At 39.4% G+C, this 20221-nt stretch overlaps 1 protein-coding gene across 1 annotated transcript in view; it reads left to right on the top strand.

Annotated features, from left to right (window-relative positions):
- csmd3b (CUB and Sushi multiple domains 3b) overlaps positions 1-20221 on the top strand; it is a gene marked incomplete at both ends in the record, with an annotated part of 464348 nt that overhangs the window by 387253 nt on the left and 56874 nt on the right. Inside the window, 13 exons of the mRNA XM_080515545.1 lie at positions 2314-2502; positions 6794-6894; positions 7093-7161; positions 7318-7474; positions 10286-10477; positions 12463-12589; positions 13050-13252; positions 13679-13870; positions 14177-14315; positions 15227-15414; positions 16376-16494; positions 17175-17250; positions 17388-17504. Of these exons, the coding sequence (XP_080371671.1) occupies positions 2314-2502; positions 6794-6894; positions 7093-7161; positions 7318-7474; positions 10286-10477; positions 12463-12589; positions 13050-13252; positions 13679-13870; positions 14177-14315; positions 15227-15414; positions 16376-16494; positions 17175-17250; positions 17388-17504 (1869 nt within the window). The remainder of the gene's footprint in view (positions 1-2313; positions 2503-6793; positions 6895-7092; positions 7162-7317; positions 7475-10285; positions 10478-12462; positions 12590-13049; positions 13253-13678; positions 13871-14176; positions 14316-15226; positions 15415-16375; positions 16495-17174; positions 17251-17387; positions 17505-20221) is intronic.

A 20221-nucleotide genomic window follows, 5' to 3' on the forward strand; every position in this document is an offset into this window, starting at 1 on the left:
CTGCCAGCTTGGAAAAATAGAATTTACTGCAAAAACAAGTCCAATCATATAGACCACGCACTGACCAACTTTGAAGATTACTATGCATCTAAATTATTCTTAGAAAATTGGCTTATTATAGTTGTTTCTTCTTCTTCTTCTTTTTTAAATGGGCCTGCTGTTCAGCCTTGGGGCAGAGGAAGGTTAAGGTTTGGTTTTTGATAAATGGATCAAGAAGCTTTTTTAAACAAGCATGCACACGACTAGATTTAATGAGCCAGTCTAGGTGTCTGTGGTGTCCTTTTCTTTTTCTAACTTAAAAGAAAAACCTGTCCTCTTGGGCCACAAGTACAAAAATAACTGTTGTTGTGTAAAGTGAATGTTTTATCTCTTACTCTCCCTCTAAACTGTTATTTCTTCTTGGGTTTTGAAGACGACCCATAAAATCTTACGAATTGCTTTCAGAAATAAAACAGAACTGCAGAGAGAGGCGACACAACATTAAACTGAATGCAATCAACCATTAGACAATGCAGGATGAATAAAGGAGGAAATGGAAATGGATTTCTCGTAGCTTTGCTGGTTCTCTTCCAACTATTCTTACAAATTACAGCCGCTATACCGATCTATGCTTGTGTTTGTCATGGAAATGTCCCTGCTATGTTCGAGAGTTGCTCATAAGATGATTCAAATCCATCTTAACGTTTGACGCTGTAGGAACAGAAGAATATGTATTGACTGTTCTTGGAAGAACTTTGAATCTGCGTCGCCTTTTGTGCCTGTAAGTCAGTTTTGACGTCAGATTTTTCACATTGTATGTTGAATGTAATAAACTAAGTGAACACAATACACTTGTGGCTGCACTGTAGTTATCCAAATATATGCATTTAAAATCCTGAAAATACATCTGGAAAAAGATGGCTTGTTTTTTATTCTATGAGGAGTTTTGCTCCTCACAGCACAAGTGGGTTAGAAACAAAAGGACAATGACTGAGCCAGTAAACCACCAGGTGCAGGTAATAAATGGTGATTTAGAGGATGAGAAGCAAGCAAGAGATTCTGGTTATTGTTGTGAAAATGCAACCTGAAGGCTTTAAAATGTTGCACGTTGAGTGTTTTGGGTGGCAGAAGGGATCAGCCGATATTGGAGGAACCAGAGCATGAGCGGAACGACGGCTGGAGTGAAACTAGTGAGGCAGGACGTGTGTGTGAGCAACAGACTGAAGACACTGATGACCATATGTAAAACAGTGTGGAGCCGGGAAAGTTCTGTGAATTATGCTGGTGGACGCATGTATGCGTCCATGTATGTGCAAATTCATTATCACCATTTAAATTTGTTATTTTCAATTTTTATTGTTTATTTCTGAAAATAAAATTCACATAGTCTTGAATTGATCTGCCATATCATTTTTTCTAAATATGAGCTTTTTAAAGTGGTCATTTTATAATCTGGCGTCAACTCATATTTGGATCAATGCAGTATTATTTGCTCATCTTACTCATAATTTATTGCCCCTTTGAAATGAAGTAAAGATTGGATTTGGGATAAAGTTCAAAGTTATACTGTAGCTGCACCTCATAAACAGGATCATTCTCATCCTTACTACCCTTCCAGTGCTCTCTCATGGACTCATTGAACAAAGGAGCCCTTTAATCTGAGGCTACACTGAGAGACGTTTTACTCCCTCCCAGATGGCATAAGAAGATACTTAGAATGTAACACATGGGAGGTGTCACGGGAGATTTGAGTTGCCAATCTCAACATGCTCGACATGCTGTATCATCCTGCAGCACACTCTCAAATACACACTGCACCATCAGTCTCAGCCTGCTGAGAATGAAACTCCTGCTGCACCCGGCTTAACACAAACTCAACAAGTTCACATCAGGACAGATGGCAATCAATCCAAGATTATGACCTGTCAACTATTTATTCACACCGACACATATGCTGGCATGCACAGGTCTTGTTTTAATCGTGTGTACTTTCTCGAGTTTTCATATCAGGATGTATTATTTTGCTGACGAGAGTAATAGTCATGCTATGCTTCAACAAATATCAAATGTATTGTTCTGAATTTCAATATGGGAGTGTTTTTTCCTAAACTGATTGGCTGAATGAACAATAGACATGCTCATGTAAACTAAATTTCTCACTAACTGTAATGGTGCTCAAGTAATAGTTTAAATGAAGCCTGTATTTAAAAACGAAATCAGCACTACTGTCAGAACAACTGAACATTTTCTCAGTGACAACTTGGTTTTTTTATTCATTGTTTTTTTACTTTCTCTACAGCTGACATTTAACATGAATGCATTTTTCTCCGGCAGAATATACGTTGGAGCCATGTGAAGACCCTGGCTTGCCTCCCTTTGGAGGGAGGAACGGCTACAGTTTTGGCATTGGAGACACGCTGTCTTTTTCCTGCAATATGGGATACCGCCTTGAGGGGGCGCCGGAGTTAATCTGTTTGGGAGGCGGGCGTAGAATGTGGAGCGCCCCATTACCTAGATGTGTTGGTATGTGAACTTGTTACTTTCAATAACATTTTGATATTGTTGCCTCCAGAAACCTCTTGATTATGTGAGTCATCGAGCACCATAGATAAATTACAAAGTAGTCTTGTGTCGCATTTCCTGTGTATGGAAGCATCAAGACAATTGCTCAAAGTAAAAAAAAGCCATACTCGTATATTATCTTCAGAATTGTCTCATTGCATCTAAGTCCAAGGACATCAGAATTAGTTAAAGTTGCCATGCAAGAATATTTGCTCCTACTCCAGCATGACAACATTTACTGATTAAACCTTAAACATTGATGAATTTAGCTTGGTCTTTGATTAAAAAGTCTTTGAGATTTATTTATTTTTAAGTCACCAGTCGGCAGACATGTCCATGCTCTTCACATTCCTCTCTCACCTTGTATAATTACGATTAGACACAATGAGAAATATGACCACATTTTATTTAACACTGGAACAGTTTGGGATTTTTCATGTTCCCAGATGCAATTCTATTTTTATTTTTACACTCACTGAATAAACTCACTCACTGAATGAGGATGATGTGACAACAGCTCAAGAGTGACACAATACTATTTAAAAAATAATGCCCGGAAGCCACACATAAATATCCTGTACATTATAAGTGAACTATATGAAAAAAGACCTTTGGGACTCAAATATGCCAAGAAGGGTTTTAGCCAACTGTCTCCTCCAAAGTGTGATAAATTCACTGAACTAGACACAAAATAAGATGGGATAGGTTTTAGTGATAAAAGGATCCCATTCACAGTTTGTACATGTCTCACATACACGAGCTGTGATTGGCCGGGACAGGTTGACTCCTACTTATGGTCAACACACACCCCCACACAGGTTTCTTTCTCTCACTTTGTTTAAAGCCACTTCACGAGCAGACCAAACTAAACACATCAAATAAATAGCTATTAGAATTCAAGTAGCACAGGGCTGCCATCTCTGACACATTGCGAACAAGAGTCATGCTTTTAATGCCAAACTCTCATGTCTACTCCCAAATTTTGGCTCTCGGGCTTCATAAGAATATTCACATTAAAGGGTTTTGTTGTAAGTTACTGTTGTGAAATGTTGGCTTTCTTGTTTGTTGCTGGCGAGATCCTTATGCCGACCCTTACACAGGCCTGTAATTACCATCCATGTTTCACTTACTGTGGTGGACTTTATGTAATTTCATTGAAATATCATTATGATAGCGACAATTGATGTGAAGATAATATTGTAATTGAGGCAGAAATGTGTGCTTTTTCCCTCTCTCTCTCTATTTTGTTTCTAAGAATTCAAATTGCCCTTGACTATGCTGCATGCTTCACAAGTGCCTCCTGGCCCCCGGAGAGCGCCTGCCCTCTGCCCCTCAGTAGATATGATAAGGCCAATGCTAAACATGGGTTTATCCATGTCGAGCAGTACACGCACATGTAACCTTGGGGTCTCTGTAAGCAGGACCTGCATAAATGTGATGTGATTTGGAGAATCAATACGGTGCGATGATGAAAGCACACGGAAAAAAGGCAACATCACTTCAAGATGTGTTGCTTTAAACGTAAGATGTGGCAGAAGGCCAAATCAATGAGAATATGAGTGAGAATATATTTTTCTGGAGTTATGTTTCAGATGTTCCAGAGTGTGTGTACATATATTTACTTTTCTGTCATCGACGTGCAGAAAATGAAAATGCAAAGAGTTGCGGATGTTATTGTATCAGTGTAGTCCCTTTTGCTATATTTAGCGCCAGTGTTTTGTGTTGCATTGCTGCAAAATGTGGTACAGTAAACAGGAAAGCAGTATAGAGGAACAAGAAGATTAGGAACCTACATTTTCTTCTATCTGGCAAACTTTTTGATTTACAAGACACATAAAGGTGTGTTGTTGTTATTATTAGTACAACAGAAATGTTATTAGTATAACTTTGTGTTTGCTATCTTTTTAAACATTGAGATTGTTTCTTTTGCTGCATTTTCATCATTAAAAAAAAAAAACCTATGTTAGTATGAGCAAGTCTAAAGCCACAATGTAACCCATGACAGTCACAACTATTTTGTCATGTGTCTTCATCTGTCCATCTTATTCAAGACAAACAACATTGAACTGATGAAGCCACTTGAATATGAGGCAAAGATGTCTTCCAAGAAGACACATAATCAGGTCCAATTGACCTGATTTAGTTGCTTTGAGATCCCTTCGACCTGGGCAAATCACAATATGCATCAATTTAATACTCTAAAGCATTAGCGACTGGGAAACATTTAGTCTATTAATCTGTTTGCTTGCTAAAGGTTTAGGTACTCTTCACAAAGGAATTTTAAAGGTAGCTCAAAGGTTTCTTTCAATAAACATATCCTCTTGGTTTATCTTTGCACACTCATTATTACAGGTAGGAGGCATATACAGTGTTAACATTCCAATTAATTCAATTCAACTGGACTTCGGGTATTTAAGGGTTCTTCCTTTGAGACGAGGTAAAAGTGAACATCCTGTGAACATACCTGAACATCGCTCTTTCTTTTCTGCCAAACAGATTTTCTGATTCAGCTTTAAAATGTCATGGTCAATCAATATTGACCCACTATATACCCCATGTGCCCACATGTGATTCCATTGACCACAGTGAAGGTTGATAAAACAGTAGAGTATGAACAAGCGTCACCCTGGACCCTGTCGCACATCAATATAGAAACCCTAGTCCATTACTATATGAAGCCGAGGGGACAGCATGATCTGATGAAGCCACTTGGATAAGGGACAACATGTCTTCTAAGGCATTTGCGATTCTCTTGGCTTGCGTTTGTGTGTACTTATATTTATTATTTCTGAACACTGTATTATTTTATAACCTGTTTTGGGAGGCAGATGAGTTAACATAAGAGGAATAGGAATATAAAAAAGGGATTCAGAAGGTGAAGACAGTGGTAAAAGAGTATAGGGGGTCTGTCAATGAGTGTGGGAGAGAAGGGAAGCACAAGAATGAAGGAGTTAAAGAGGAGAGGGTGGGGAGGTAATTTTCTAAATGGAAACTATAGCCGGGTGATTTATTGACGATATGGCAGCTGTAATATGACTATTACACCAGTACGGACACAGGCAGAGAGAGAACAAATGGGGGTGGGTGGAAAAGAGTGGATAAGGATGTAGATACCATAGATAGAGGGCATGTGTGAGAAGTGCATAGTGATTGATTTTTTTTGGTTGGTATTTTTACATAGTGCTTGTTTAGGTAAATTAGATCATGAATTCTACTGCCTGCTCATTCTCCTCAACAGAAGTAGATGACTGACAATGCAGATTGGAAAAAGATTGTTGAATTGCTCTCAAGCACAGAAACACTCACAAGCAAGAGAATGATGATTTTAAGCATTAAAACACTTATAGGAAAAATAAATCTTTGGTAAAATTAAATCGGTACTTCAAGGACAGTCTATTGGCACTTTTCCACTAGTACCTACTCAGCCCGACCCACCTACGTGTTAGCACTTAGTGCCAAGTACTTTCGTTGTACCTGCTCAGCCGAGGTTCCAAGCGAACTAAAGCGAGAAGACAATGTGATGTCGGCAGACGGCACCCGCTGATTGGCCGGCAGAGAGGAGTATCGTGAGGCCACGGATACCACCAGTGATTCTTATGAACTGGTTTCCCTATTAACTGGTGACCGTGCTTGTCGAGCATCCCTTGTGTCAGTACATGTTAAAATCCCGACCAAAATCCGTAGCTGTCATGGCGAACGCTGATTAACTGCATTTCCATTTAAGGTTAAATTATTGTCCCATTTGTTTGTCTGATCTTCACATCAGCTGCTACTAATGGCAGAAATAGACCACTAGTTAACATGGACACGAGTTAAACCGAAACACCCGACAGTGAAGCACATCTTGACAACAAAATATGATCATAACAATTCACATTTTATGATATTATAATTTGAGCTGATATCCGACGCGGAGTTGTAATCCCGCTCCTCCAAATGCATGTTCACTCCACATCAGGAGATACAGATTCTATCGGGGGTGATTACTTGTGCACTCCCGGGAAAAGCTCAGATGACTCCGCCCACATCCCGTTGCTACTATATTCTAATGGAAAATAAATAAAACTGAGTCGAGTAGAGGCAAAATAGGTGCTAGTGGAAAAGCGCCACATGTTGTCTATAACCACGTTGGCAATGAACAAAAAAAACATGCATCCATTTCTCAGGTTATACAATGAAGCTGGCTGACAGTAGATCATGTCTCTATACTCCATTAATTTTTGAATTCTTTGCTTGCTGTCTTTGTCTCCAGCCGAGTGTGGTTCTTCAGTGATTAATAATGAAGGGATACTTCTTTCCCCAAACTACCCCATGAACTACGATAACAACCACGAGTGCATCTACAGCATCCAGGTGAAACGTCCAGCGTTGAATGAGTTCCATATGTGTTTGTAATCAATTACATTTATTTAGCATCACAGATCATTTTGACAGAGCAGTAACTCTCCTTGAAAGTGCTTGAAATGTATACACCAACTTCAAACCTTTGTGAGTGTGTGTTGTCTGCCAAGCTGGTCAATAAAGCTCGTTCTGATTTCATGTTGACACCAGGTGCAAGCTGGGAAAGGCATCAACATCTCTGCGAGAACCTTTCATCTTGCCCAGGGCGATATACTCAAGGTAAACACACTCAAACACACACGGAAGCATGCAGGGATACACGCACTCGCAAAATCAGAATCGTGTTTCTTTTTCCTGATATCCACATGTGACTGACAAGGATTGAAGCAATCAGCCTGTTGTTTGCATCATCATATGTGCATTATGTTGTTGCAGATTTATGACGGTAAAGACAACACAGCCCATGTTCTCGGAGCTTTTACTGGTTCATCGATGCTGGGCCTGACACTGATTTCCACTTCAAACCATCTATGGCTGGAGTTTTACAGCGATGCAGAAAGTACGGGGGAAGGATTCAAACTGGTGTACTCGAGTAAGTTCATGGTAGCACAGACTTTGCACGCTCACATGCCCTCATTTGAAAAAAATCCAAATATGAAGAGTTCTTATTATGATAATATAGTGAATTAATACATTTTGTACACATTGCACTCTTAATAAGACCATGTAGAGTTACTCTCACTGAGCAGTGTCATGCTTTAAGCTTTTATATCATCATATACAACTGTTCGGATAGTTGCTTGCTTTGTTGTGTACTGATCAGAAAGTTCAAATGCAACATTTTTATTCCATTGAATGTGCCAATTCTGAAAGGAATCTTAAGCATATGATTAATAGACACAGTGCCAACAGTTGATTTAGTTAAATAATAAGAAACATAAATTAAACATTGGCTTAACAGTGGTGTCTCAACTTCAATTTATGGGTATTCTTTGCCAGTTGTTCTGGCAACATTATTTTGTCCATAAGTATGATTGTGTAATATCAGCGTGTGTGTTCATCTCTGTCTGTCCTGTGATAGACTGATGGCCTCTCCAGGGGGTAAACTGCCTTCACCCATTGGGCCTGATTCACGAAAGTATTTATGTGTATAAAAGTGCTTGGAAATGTGTAATCTACTACTGAAATACAATGTGAACCAGAACATGGAAAATAATGAAAGTATTTTATAATAATTTGTTTTTAAAATGCAAAATTAACACATAATGTGATTGTTCTGGGTGGAGTAAATTATCCATTTCAACCACTCCCTAAGTTCAATGAGCCTTTTTTTGTGCTTTTACCAAGTTTGACTTGTGTTAAGTAAACTTTGCTCATCACACACTATTCAAAGTCACAGTTCCTTAAATTGTGAGGCAGGTTTGTTAATGAAGCTCTTGACAGTCATAATTATGCTAAAAGAGTGGAATTCAGTGAGTGATGAGTCGTGTCAGAAGTTTCCATAGTGCTGAAATTATTTGTTTCTGTTATCAAAACAAAATATGTCGCACAGTCCAGCCACGCTTTGACTCTGTTTTAACTGATCCAACTGATGATATGATTCAGTCTCAAAACTGTGATGCAACTTTAACTTTAAATTTCAGTTGCAACTTCAGTGGTATGATTGGGGGTTTAATCAATTATCAGTTTGTGCATCACATCCTATTTTGTAGCAATGACCTCATGGTTGGCACCAAGAACAGTTTTATTTTAGCTCACAATGCAGTGTGTTGTATTTCACTCATAATGAATTATGTTACCATCGGCTGCAACACCCTTGTAACACACAGGATCTGCTGCTTGGTATTGGGATTTGTCAGAAAACAAATGAAGAACAAGATACAAAATAAGACTAAATTTCAAGAAAACAAACACATTATTTTTTCATTCCTTGGATTAAACATAAGAAAGCATCAATTATAATGTCAAATGATAAAAACTAAAGTGAAAGGAAATGACAGTAAATGAGTCCCAACAGCTGTTAACAATAAAATATTGTATTGCGAAATGCAACAGGAAGTCTGGTAACACAAAGTAGTGCTTGGCCTGAGGCAAAACGCGTTTGGAGAGATTGGCACTGGTTTTTCTCCTCACGTTTTTCTCCTCAAACTTTACAGGACTAAGAGAGTAAAGCTCGTCAGCACCTGAGTCATATCGCATCAGTTGAAATGAGGGGCCACGTGACAGCGCTGCTAATCCTCACAAATGTAACATTCTCATTGATTCAAATTGGCTGTAAATTATTCTCATTTGTGAAACCATCGCAGAACTACACTGTGAATCCCTTCGCTGAAATAATCACAAGAAAACCTGTCACGTTTGATTAACAAAGCTCTCGGAGAGCTCTGATTTCACTGCGGGAATGTGTGTTAAAGGTGCGTTCTGATCATCACCAGAGCACGTCCACGGTTGGCGGTGCCCTCTCCGACTCGTAGTTGGAATTAGAAAATCTAATTGTTTAAATGGAGTCATGCAGGAGGACGGCATAGCATAGATTTGCATAACACTTTGAAGTTGCATTGTCTCTGTGCTGCGTGAGTTGAATAGACCATTACTTTGTGACACTTTTGCTCCTTTTCTCATACTTTTGCAGATAGAAGTGAATTTGCCACATTAAAAAAAAAAAAGAGTATTAAAGAGCATTGCAGTATCATCTTTGTGTTCTTGGTACTTTATCTCAGCAGTTAAGTTCAATAAAAATGCTGCAATCCAATACCACTCCTTCCTCGTGCTCCAATGAATATTTCATTGCTGTTTGTTTTCTTACATGCGACTAACACAAATAATTTAAGATGAGCAACCATTTTCACCAGATGTCAAAACGATGACAGATGTTTTTACGTGGCTCACAGGTGAGAGTACACTTTCCCAAACGGCTATTTTTCTAGGGATTTAGACATATAACCACAGCCAGGAGATAACTCAAATCTTGGCTCACCTCATCTTCCAGGTAATGGTGTAGAGCAAACCCTGGTTATGGACTTAAGCTATTTATATACCTATTCAAGATCCAAAATTATGCATATTACCATGGAAACTGAGCTTAGATAGTGTAAAAAAAAAAATGTAGCAACATTCAGTTGGATGAGGTGTGTACATGCGCCAATATCACTCCTAATAACGTGATGTCTCATCCATTTTTTTTCCTGTTTTGTTATTAAATCTGGTTGCAAGCTTAACAGGATCTGTGATATCAGCAAGCTCACAAACAGGATCTTTGAGTGTGCCAGGTATTCAGGGAAAACGTGCTGTTTATCTAAATAGAACTAATTCCCTTTTCTCTCGTGGCTCTTGGCTCTTCCCCAGCGAGTTTTTGAAATAGTACATGCACTGATACCTCTCCTATCTTCTTGCCTCTGTCTAGGTTTCGAGCTGTCTCACTGTGAGGATCCAGGCGTGCCTCAGTTTGGCTTCAAGGTTAACGACCAAGGTCACTTCTCCGGGAGCAGCATCACATACAGATGTGAGCCCGGATACACGCTGCATGGCGCCTCCACGCTTAAGTGTATGACAGGTGAAAGAAGAGCCTGGGATAACCCTCTGCCTTCCTGTATAGGTATGTCTGCTCACTCTGGGAAGCCTTTCACAAAGCTGAAGAAACGTATATCAAAAAAGACACGTAGTATAGATACAATACGTAGCACATAAAATAAATATGTCGAAACACAAACAGACGTAAATTTCCGCTTGATGTTTACAACCTTGGATATCTGATCCATTATGAGCTTAAGAGAGAAAGAAAGAGGGCAAGAAAGCACCGAGAGCTCTTTGTTGCCTTGGCTTTCACTGGTGTTGCCGCATTTTGAAGAAGCATTACTGCACAAGGTCTCACTGTGTGATACAGTACAAAGTGAATCGCCGCTTTTCCACAAGGTCTCTGCTTACAGGACCTTTTTTCAGTAATCTGGAAGGAAAAACAGATGGGGGCCAATTTCGTGTGGAATGGCCATCTTGATTTTCTCAGATATCACATACTCTGGTCGTTTTAAAGTCTCAATGAAAAGCCTATTTATTCAGGATTACACCACCTGGACTCCCTCTGCCCAGTCGATGCCTCTGCTTTACTGCAGCAGGTGATTTCCTCCTCTGTTCCTGGAGGCTGCCCTCATGTTCTCCTGTTGCACTGCATGTTTTTCTTTTTCTCTATTACCTTCTCTCCACTGCGCGCTTGTTTTCACCAACTATTTGTGTCACACTTCATCTTTGTAGATCTAAGTGACAAGCCTTTTTGTAAAAATGCCTTCATAAACTCATTTTATAATCGATTTGGCTTTCGTACAAGCTATTGTATCAAAGCACAGGCATTTATTTTAGACGAACAATAAAACATCCTGTGAAGAAACTCCCTTTTGGGTATTGGCACTTTTCTAAATATTCAGTCATAACATCATTGCCTTCCTAATTCATTTTCCAAGGCCTCGGACTGATTGGAAATTATAACACCACAATCTCACAAATATTGATGTCAGCAAGTCAATAATGGTCTTTCACCAGTGAGGCAATTTCAGGCCTGCAAACATCTCTCTCACACATAACACAGACTCGCACATTAATCATTGTATTGATATGCAGCCTCTAAAATTCTTTCATTTGTAAATTTGGCAGATGCTTTTTTGTTGTTGGTTTATTTTTTTGGGATTCACCTCTCTCCCGTATGAAGGAATAAACCAAAACAAATGTAAATCCTGTTCGTAGATGAAAATAAAATGCACATATAGCAGCCAGTGGTTTAAGGACCTTTCTTCTGCCTTGAACTTTCTGATTTCGGATTCAGCTTAATAAGTCTGTCCCCTTCTCACTATCAATAATGAAAGACTCATAAAGCCAGTGGCTGAAACTCTTTGACTTTATATTTTAGTAGTGGCTCCCGTTGACCTCATCTAACCTGCAGTCTTAATATCACATTTCTGCTTATTATTACTTGTGGTGTTTCCATCTTTACCCCCTTGGTTCTCTTCTTTCTTTCTGTTTTGCCTCCCCCTCTTAATATTGCTCCTATTACCCCAGATAATATATTCCAGTGATGAAGAGAGGGGCGCCTAAGGGAGGAGGAACATGGACAAGGAGAAAAAGCTGTGAGCGGATGAAGATTGTGAAAATATATAACTGAGAGAGACAAAGAGAGAGGGGGGAATTATTTTCTGTTATATAATGTGTGTGATTTCTTTTGGGAGGGATGCTGGATCAGCACTTTGTCTCTTCTTCCTCCTCCCAGCTTCTCTTCATCTCCTGCGTGAGAGAAAGATAGAGAGGCTAAGAGGATGAGAGTTAGCTTCTCTCCTCTTCCATTTGTCTTCATGGTGATCGTTTAATCACCTTCGCCGTGGCCGCCAAGGTGCACCTCGCGCCTGTGACTGATAAACAAGTGCCACAGACAGATAAATGGTTGGCTTGTCATAATGTGAGCATCACCTAGCCGACAGTCAGGCTGCACTGATGGATTTGTAATGTCTGCACCGTTGTTCCACTGCAGATATGTTTTTACAGCACATTCATAGTAATCTGTGTAATGTCTCTAATCTCTTTGTGTGATATCTGTAGCGGAGTGTGGTGGTCGCTTTAAGGGTGAGTCCTCAGGCCGCATCCTTTCCCCCGGATACCCTTTTCCCTATGATAACAACCTTCGCTGCACCTGGACCATTGAGGTGGACTCAGGGAACATTGTGAGGTAAAGTGGGCCATCAAACGGCCTTTACATAAATCAAGTTTAGATGTCATTTTTACTGCATACTATATATTTTTTTCATCTTCTTATGACTAGAGCACCTGGATTTATTTAGATTTTATAGGTATTGAATCGTCAAAAATGTGCATCAAGTTCCTATCCAATTTCTTAAAAAAATGTTTTTAACTATCTTGGAGTTTGTCTATATTGCACTGTGTTGTTGACAGTGCTGAGATACTCATGTTACCAATATCTGACACAAGTTTTGACTATTATATGATTGGTTGGTTAAATAGATGTGAATTGAATTTCATCCTCACAAAAAAACTTGTTTATACTATAATTTCTTTTACTATACATTTGTGTAAGGCAGACGTTGTATGAGAATTGAGTAAACTTTTAGCAGACGCTTTAGAAAGATCTGTTTTTATGTTGATAACAATCTTTTGTTTCTAAATTACAGCCTTCAGTTTCTCGCCTTTGACACTGAAGCCAGCCACGACATGCTCAAAGTTTGGGACGGACCACCTGAGAATGAAATGTCGTTATCAGAGCTCAGTGGGTCTCTGCTCCCAGAGGGAATCCACTCCACTCTGAATACAGTCACTGTTCAGTTTGAAACCGACTTTTACATCAGCAAGTCCGGATTTGCTATTCAGTTCTCCAGTAAGTGGCGCCTACAAATATGCACATTCATAAATAAGAGCACGGGTGATACAAATGTTCCCTGAATCAGGTTTAACGTCACATATAACAGAGTGTATCAGCAAAAAGATGAATTAGGAATATTTTATATAGTTCAAGTGGATCTACATTTAACTAAAAATCTGAAGTTAAACTTGTTCACGTAATCGCAGGTGAATACATTTTTTCTTGATGGTTTTTACATCATTTATCTAGGTGGCAATTATTTTAGGAGATATTTCATGACAGATAGAGCAGATTGTAGGATTTGTGCTGTTTTTAGATATGGCATTGGCTGAAGGCATCAGCCTAATAGCCATGGATATCTAGTGTGACACAGTTTTTTTTGTAATTGCTCTCCTTTTCCTCCTCCATTTCCCACTTTGTCCCTATCCCCTATCTGTCCAGGCTCAGTGGCTACAGCCTGCAGGGACCCAGGTGTACCAATGAATGGCAGTCGTAGTGGTGATGGCCGTGAGCCGGGGGATTCAGTGTCCTTTCAGTGTGACCCAGGATACGAGCTCCAGGGGGACGACAAAATAACCTGTATACAAGTGGATAACAGATACTACTGGCAGCCCAGCCCGCCCGTCTGCATAGGTGAGAAGTCCAACTTCCATATATTCTGCAGGGACGTATATTAGAGGCACTGCATACCCAGCCACAGTTATTCAGGTGTCAGTATCCAACCCAAGGACACAGCTGTGAGTGGCTTATAGGAGAGCTGTATGAAACAGATAATGTCTATTCATCACATACATCTGTATCCTGCTGCTTTTGCATTAAAGTCTTTTCATTTAGACCCCGCCGCCCCCCCTCCCCAAAGCCAACACAATATTTAAATGTCATGATGTTTGAAGACTTTATTAAATCTCATGTGTACCTTTGTTTGTGTTCTCATCAAAGCTCCTTGCGGGGGAAACTTAACTGGCTCCAATGGATTCATCCTCTCTCCCAACTACCCCCATCCCTACCCGCACTCAAAGGACTGTGACTGGCTCATCGCTGTCAACTCTGACTACGTCCTATCGCTGGCCTTCATCAGGTAACTCCTCATCGTAAAGTCAAGTCCGCCACAGCGAAGCTCCTCAATTATCCAAAGTTTCCTTTGTTGAACTTCTGTTGCTTTAAAAGAAAATGTTAAATTAAATGACTATGCAATGAAAAGGTCAAACTCGGCTACATTTTAAGGGAGTGAAAAGGTAACCAGACTTTGCAGTGATTCAGGGGCATTGCTAAGTATGACTGCCTTCAATTCAGTCAGGAATTTTAACCCACCATTGTAATTTGTTATATAATTGGTGGTTCACTGGAGTTTTACAAAAAGATGACTCAACGTCATGCTACCTTTCAGACCCTCCTCAGCTAAAAACACAAGAGAATAGTCTTTGTGTGAGATGACGGAGACTTTCTTGTTATTTCTTTTTTTAATGATTAGCTAAATATTTTTTTCCAGGAAAGTGTTCAAAAACAATTAACAGCAGTGTTATTGTGAGAGAAAAAAACAAAAACAAATGGCAGCACGCACAGAACAAAAAACATAAGAAATACCATTTGAGTAAATTGCAGTTTAAATAAAAACAAATAAAATTGTATGTGACTGTTTTAGTAACTTCCACGTCTAAAGCTGGATAGCTCTTCATTAATGTTTGACATTTAGCTATAAGTAAAAGATATAGTAAGTTTAGATAATTCTGCTGATTCCAGGTAATGACAATCTAATGTGGACCTAATGACGTGTAGACTGTAGTGTAGTGTAGTGTGGTTTTCCCCATAGCAAGAACTTTGATGTTCATGCTGAGCTTTCATTACACTCAGTGCTTCTCTGCATCTGCCTCCAATGTAAATAACAAACAAAACCTAATTATACAAACTATAAGTTCCTGTGTCTAACTCTTTTTTGGATTTCACCCACCTTGGTGTCCGACCCTCTTTGTTTTCTTTGTGTCTGTCTAGTTTCAACATTGAGCCGAACTATGACTTCCTATACATCTATGACGGTCCGGATAGCAACAGTCCTCTGATTGGGAGCTTCCAGGACAGCAAACTCCCAGAGCGAATAGAGAGCAGTTCAAATACAATGCATTTAGCATTCCGCAGTGATGGGTCCGTTTCCTACACCGGCTTCCACCTGGAATACAAAGGTAAAGTATTCTGCCAACAGTCCTATTTTAGTTATATAGCATGAATGCTGATTGATTTCCTCTTTAACTGGGAAAAGATTGTATAGGTGCAACAAGTAAAAGCAAAATTACACTTAGTCTCTTAGAAGTGTTTGAAATAATCTGTGTGGTCAGTAAACACATCAACACCTACTCATGATCACCTGAGGGAACCCAGTGAAATTATGTTTATATAAGGCTTGAACAACACATTCCTCATGAAATAGGCTTAAAGTACGTATTATTCAATTGGAAAGATAAATTTTTCCCATTTGGGGTCATTCAAGGGCTTCTCTGTCTTACCAGTTTGCCGTAAGCAAAGTAACCACTGATTAAGTGACAGACTTTTTCACAAGATGACAAAATATATTCAGAAAAATGACATTTTCACATTAAAGCATTGATTTACTTGCAGACACGTGCATGGTGATTCTACCACACTGATGACAGACTGCATCATGCTGATTTCAAAATTGAAAAAGACTGATTGCTCTCGCCACAAAGGCCCTGTTGAGTTTGCGTCTGTTGAAATCGTCTGTCAAGTGGTGTGAGTTTGATTCAGTCGCACTAAGGAAATGGTTTTCATGTAGAGCCAGGAATTAAGTCTTAAATTGATGCAGGTTGCTGGTAATCTTTTGGGAGGGAGGCCAACGCCATAATTTACAAGGTTCATGTAGCAAACAAAAGCCGGGGGATGAAGTTATCGTTCTTGCTTCATCTTAGTAAAGCCAGCTAAGGCAAACAGACTGTTTGAAAAGGCCAATGCAATGCCTGCCTCATTTGATTATCGCACAGGACTCAGTTATTATTAATCTGTCTTATTATTCATGTGTGCCTGTCGCATTGTCTTTGCTTCAGACTCTGACTCACTTCCTCTCTCTCTCTCTCTCTCTCTCTCTCTCTCTCTCTCTCTCTCTTTCCCTTCCTCGTTTTCTCCTTTCAGCCAAGCTGAGGGAGTCTTGTTTTGACCCAGGTGTGGTGTTGAATGGGACCAGGCTGGGATCTGATTATAAACTGGGCTCCACTGTCACTTTCTACTGTGAAGCAGGATACGTTCTGCAGGTACAAATAGCTTAATGGAAGGTTAATTGAGTGAGAAATTGGTCTTTCTTCTTATTTCTTTTGTCGAGGGAGGAGGACTTCATGGTTAGTACGATGCGCGGATGATTAGCTGCTTGAAGGACAGGTGTGTTGGACTTCAGAATTCCTATCCATTAGGCTGCGCTGACACATGGGCACGATGCATTACAAATATCGTTTTCCCAATGTGACATCACACATCTGTTCGTCACCTTAAGACTGTGCCATGAATTACAGAAAAAATAATATTTATAATGCATCTTGCCCCTGTGTAAATGCAGCATTAAGGAGAGGAAGCTGGAAAGACACCTTCATCCACTTCAGGGAAACTCGAAACAGCTTTGAGGAGCCAGAGTTCAGCTTGAACATATTGTACAAACAATGTTTTATTGTTATCTTTGACAACACTTTTGTGATCATCTCAATAAGAATTCAGTTCCTGTGCTACCATGTCGATGAAGTTACATTGTTTTTGTAAATAGTAAACAGAAAGTTCATTCACAGTCTAATTGGATGTGTTCATACTGATTTGTGATTTGAAATGCTGTGATCAACTGGAATTCTCCAAATATTTTAAAATCTTTTCCAGGATTACTTGCTTTGTTTAAATGTATGGTTCTTCAGTGGCTTGGAGTTTTTTGTTTTTTTTTTCTCTTTTTTAGGGTTATTCTACTCTTACGTGCAGTATGGGGGATGACGGCAGACCTGGATGGAACAGGGTATTGCCCAGTTGCCAAGGTGAAACACAACATAAAATAACTAAAAGATAAATTAACTTACTGCCCTCTAATATTTAATCAACTAGTGTATGTGAATGTCTCCTGCTGAGTTGCACTGCTGCCTGTCTCACATTGGTCTGATGCGTACATTTCCAGCTCCCTGCGGAAGTCGTTCTACCGGAACAGAGGGAACTGTTTTATCTCCGAACTTCCCCAGAAACTATACTTCAGCACAGACCTGCGTCTACTCAATATCTGTACCCAGGGAGTTTGGTAGGTTCACCCGAACACACATCACTCCTCTGACATGCAACAATATGTGTGATAGAATAATATTAAATATTTCACATGCATATGAAATTAGCTATGCATCAGTGAATAAAATAAAATAAGGAGAATATTCAAATGTGTACAGGGTGTATTGCCTGCTAAAGCATTAAAGACCCTGTAACGTCAATTTGATTTGACAAGAACTCATTTATTGTGTTTTACTGTGTGAAGCAAAGTGGAATTAAAACATGACTGATGTTTTAATGGGAATGCTCGGGTACACCCTGAAGGACCCTTTTAGAGTTTTTAAAGAATGCCGAAAAACTAACAAAGATTACACAAAAGAAGCTTTTCGACTGTTGAAGTTTCATCACTGAAGTGACATTTGAAGTTGAGGCTTTTTTAATCTTTCCAATTTTAATCGGCCATTTTTTTAAGTACGGCATTTGTGCACAATGTAAAGGATTCTTCTCATACAGGTTTTTCTGTGATTGTATGAGATAATGAGGAATATGTCACTGACCAAAGCTATTAAGATTGTGTTCTGAAATATTTAATATCACCATGAAATACCTGTTATAGTACCTGTTTTTTTCCTAAACTTAGAGTAATAATAATAAGATATCATCCATGCATTTCATTTTATCCAACTGAGTGTCACAGAATTCTGGAGCTATTTCCAGCATACTCCGGGCGAAGGCATCGTACCATGGACAGGTCACCAGTCCTTCGCAGGGCAAACAGAGACAGATGGACAACACACATTGATATTCACAAACACAGGGACATTTTAGAGCCACCAATTACCCAGAGAAAACCCATAGAAAAAATACATACATTAAGACTGGATTCAAACCATGGAAGGCTAAATATTAGACCACTAAAGAGATATTCCACTCAGGACATGTTATCTCTTTTATTTAGATTGATTTCACATGGATGAATGAATGTTGTGGAAGAGATTTCATTACTCATCCCAAAGCCTTTCTCATTTGTGACTGGCACACTCTTCACAAACTGACACTTCTCCATTCCGATAGTAATAGCACAGTTAAGGGCTGTCACAACTTTTTTTCCACAAAAAGTCGCCATCATGTGAGCACGATTATCACTTTTGCTTGAGACAAAGGACAAAACTTCCAGGTTGAATGCCCCTTTGAACGGTTTCAGTCTCAAGTTTTTTTCAAAAATAAGAATATTGTGACAAAAGTTTATTTTCAGATCACACATTTAAGTATACAATTATGTTTTTGTCTCTAATACACCGACTATTGAGCTTGAATTCGCCTTTACTAAATTGCTTGTTGGCAGATAGCATGTCCAATTATTCCCTTTTGAAATTTCAGCTCAATATCAACTTCTACAACAGCTGTGGAGAGGTGATGTCTCATTATACTGTATTTGCACATTCAGAATATTCTGGAGAGAAGCTAACATTTGGTCATGCTGCATATTGTTTATGAAACAGTCAGCTTCCTCAAACCTCCCACACAGAATAAGACACAGAAGTGCCTTTTTTTGTCTTTTTTAGCAGCTGCCATTTTATGTAATATTATAATCAGTGGAGGGTTGCAGGCTCAAGGTTGCATTAACTATGGAGGTAAAGCTGCTGGATGATTAGCATTAGTAATGGAATCACTGGGCTGATTATTCAACGAGTGGTGATGTTTCACTTTTCATGCAAATTACTCTTCGAGGTTTAACACCAGGTGGGGGGAAACCCTTGGCGTAAATCTCCACGGAGATGCCGTATCTCCTGTTGAATGAGAACGTGGCTGAGGACACCCACTCAGCCTGCTCATCGGGAGGCATCGCGGCTCGGCAGGGATCGATGCCCAGGTTCTCTCCATCTGATGTCAGGAGCCATGAAAGCCTTTCAAAATGAACAGTGGAGCGTTTTCTCTCATCTCGTGCTGATACAAACTTAGCAGGACATTTTCAGACCATGATGACTGGCCAAACCTCTGAGCATGTGTGTGGCCTTGTTTCATTCTCTTAGTGAGGTCCACAATGTGGCAGCACACTACATTTATAGAGACTCCACATTTTCAAGATTTTGGTCAGGAATTCCTTATTTAATGGTGGTGATTGAAATGAGATCAAAAGAGTAATAAATGCAGTATTTTGGAAGGCATTATCTTTTGTAATGCCCTATACATGTTTTTTTCTTTTCTTTATGTCAATATGACATAGAAATCCATAAACAATATCTCTGAGGATAGAAACTATTTCCTGTGAGATAAGACTTTACTTTTCTATAGATTTGGGAATCCATGCATGAAATCCATCCAAGCCGACTCTTGTGTGTCTTTCTCCTGGAAATGTTTTCCGTTTTAAAACCATTTCAGCTGCGAACTCCTTCTAACTGCTTTGCTGCCCGTCGATATCACAGCGAGCGATGATGAAAACTTTAATCAGTCTGATTTTCTTAAAGTCTACAGATGATTAGCACCTTAAACTACTTCTCAAGACTGAAAAAAGCGTTGACTCCCTCTCACTTCCCTCTCAGCACTGGGTCCATTTTTACCCGTTCTCATGTAAAACCATGACCGCCCATAAAATACAGCCATAAAAGGTTATCGTAATTTACCCGAGACAGACGGTTTGTTTTACTGTCAGATTTCTTTTTAGACCAATGGGGACAAGTCACAGCCAAATGAAAATCCGGTTTTGCTTCAGTTCTACAATGGCTGTCATCATATTAACATGAAATGAGATTT

This window comes from Blennius ocellaris (genome assembly GCF_963422515.1).
Source record: "Blennius ocellaris genome assembly, chromosome: 20".
In the NCBI taxonomy this organism is placed as follows: domain Eukaryota; kingdom Metazoa; phylum Chordata; class Actinopteri; order Blenniiformes; family Blenniidae; genus Blennius; species Blennius ocellaris.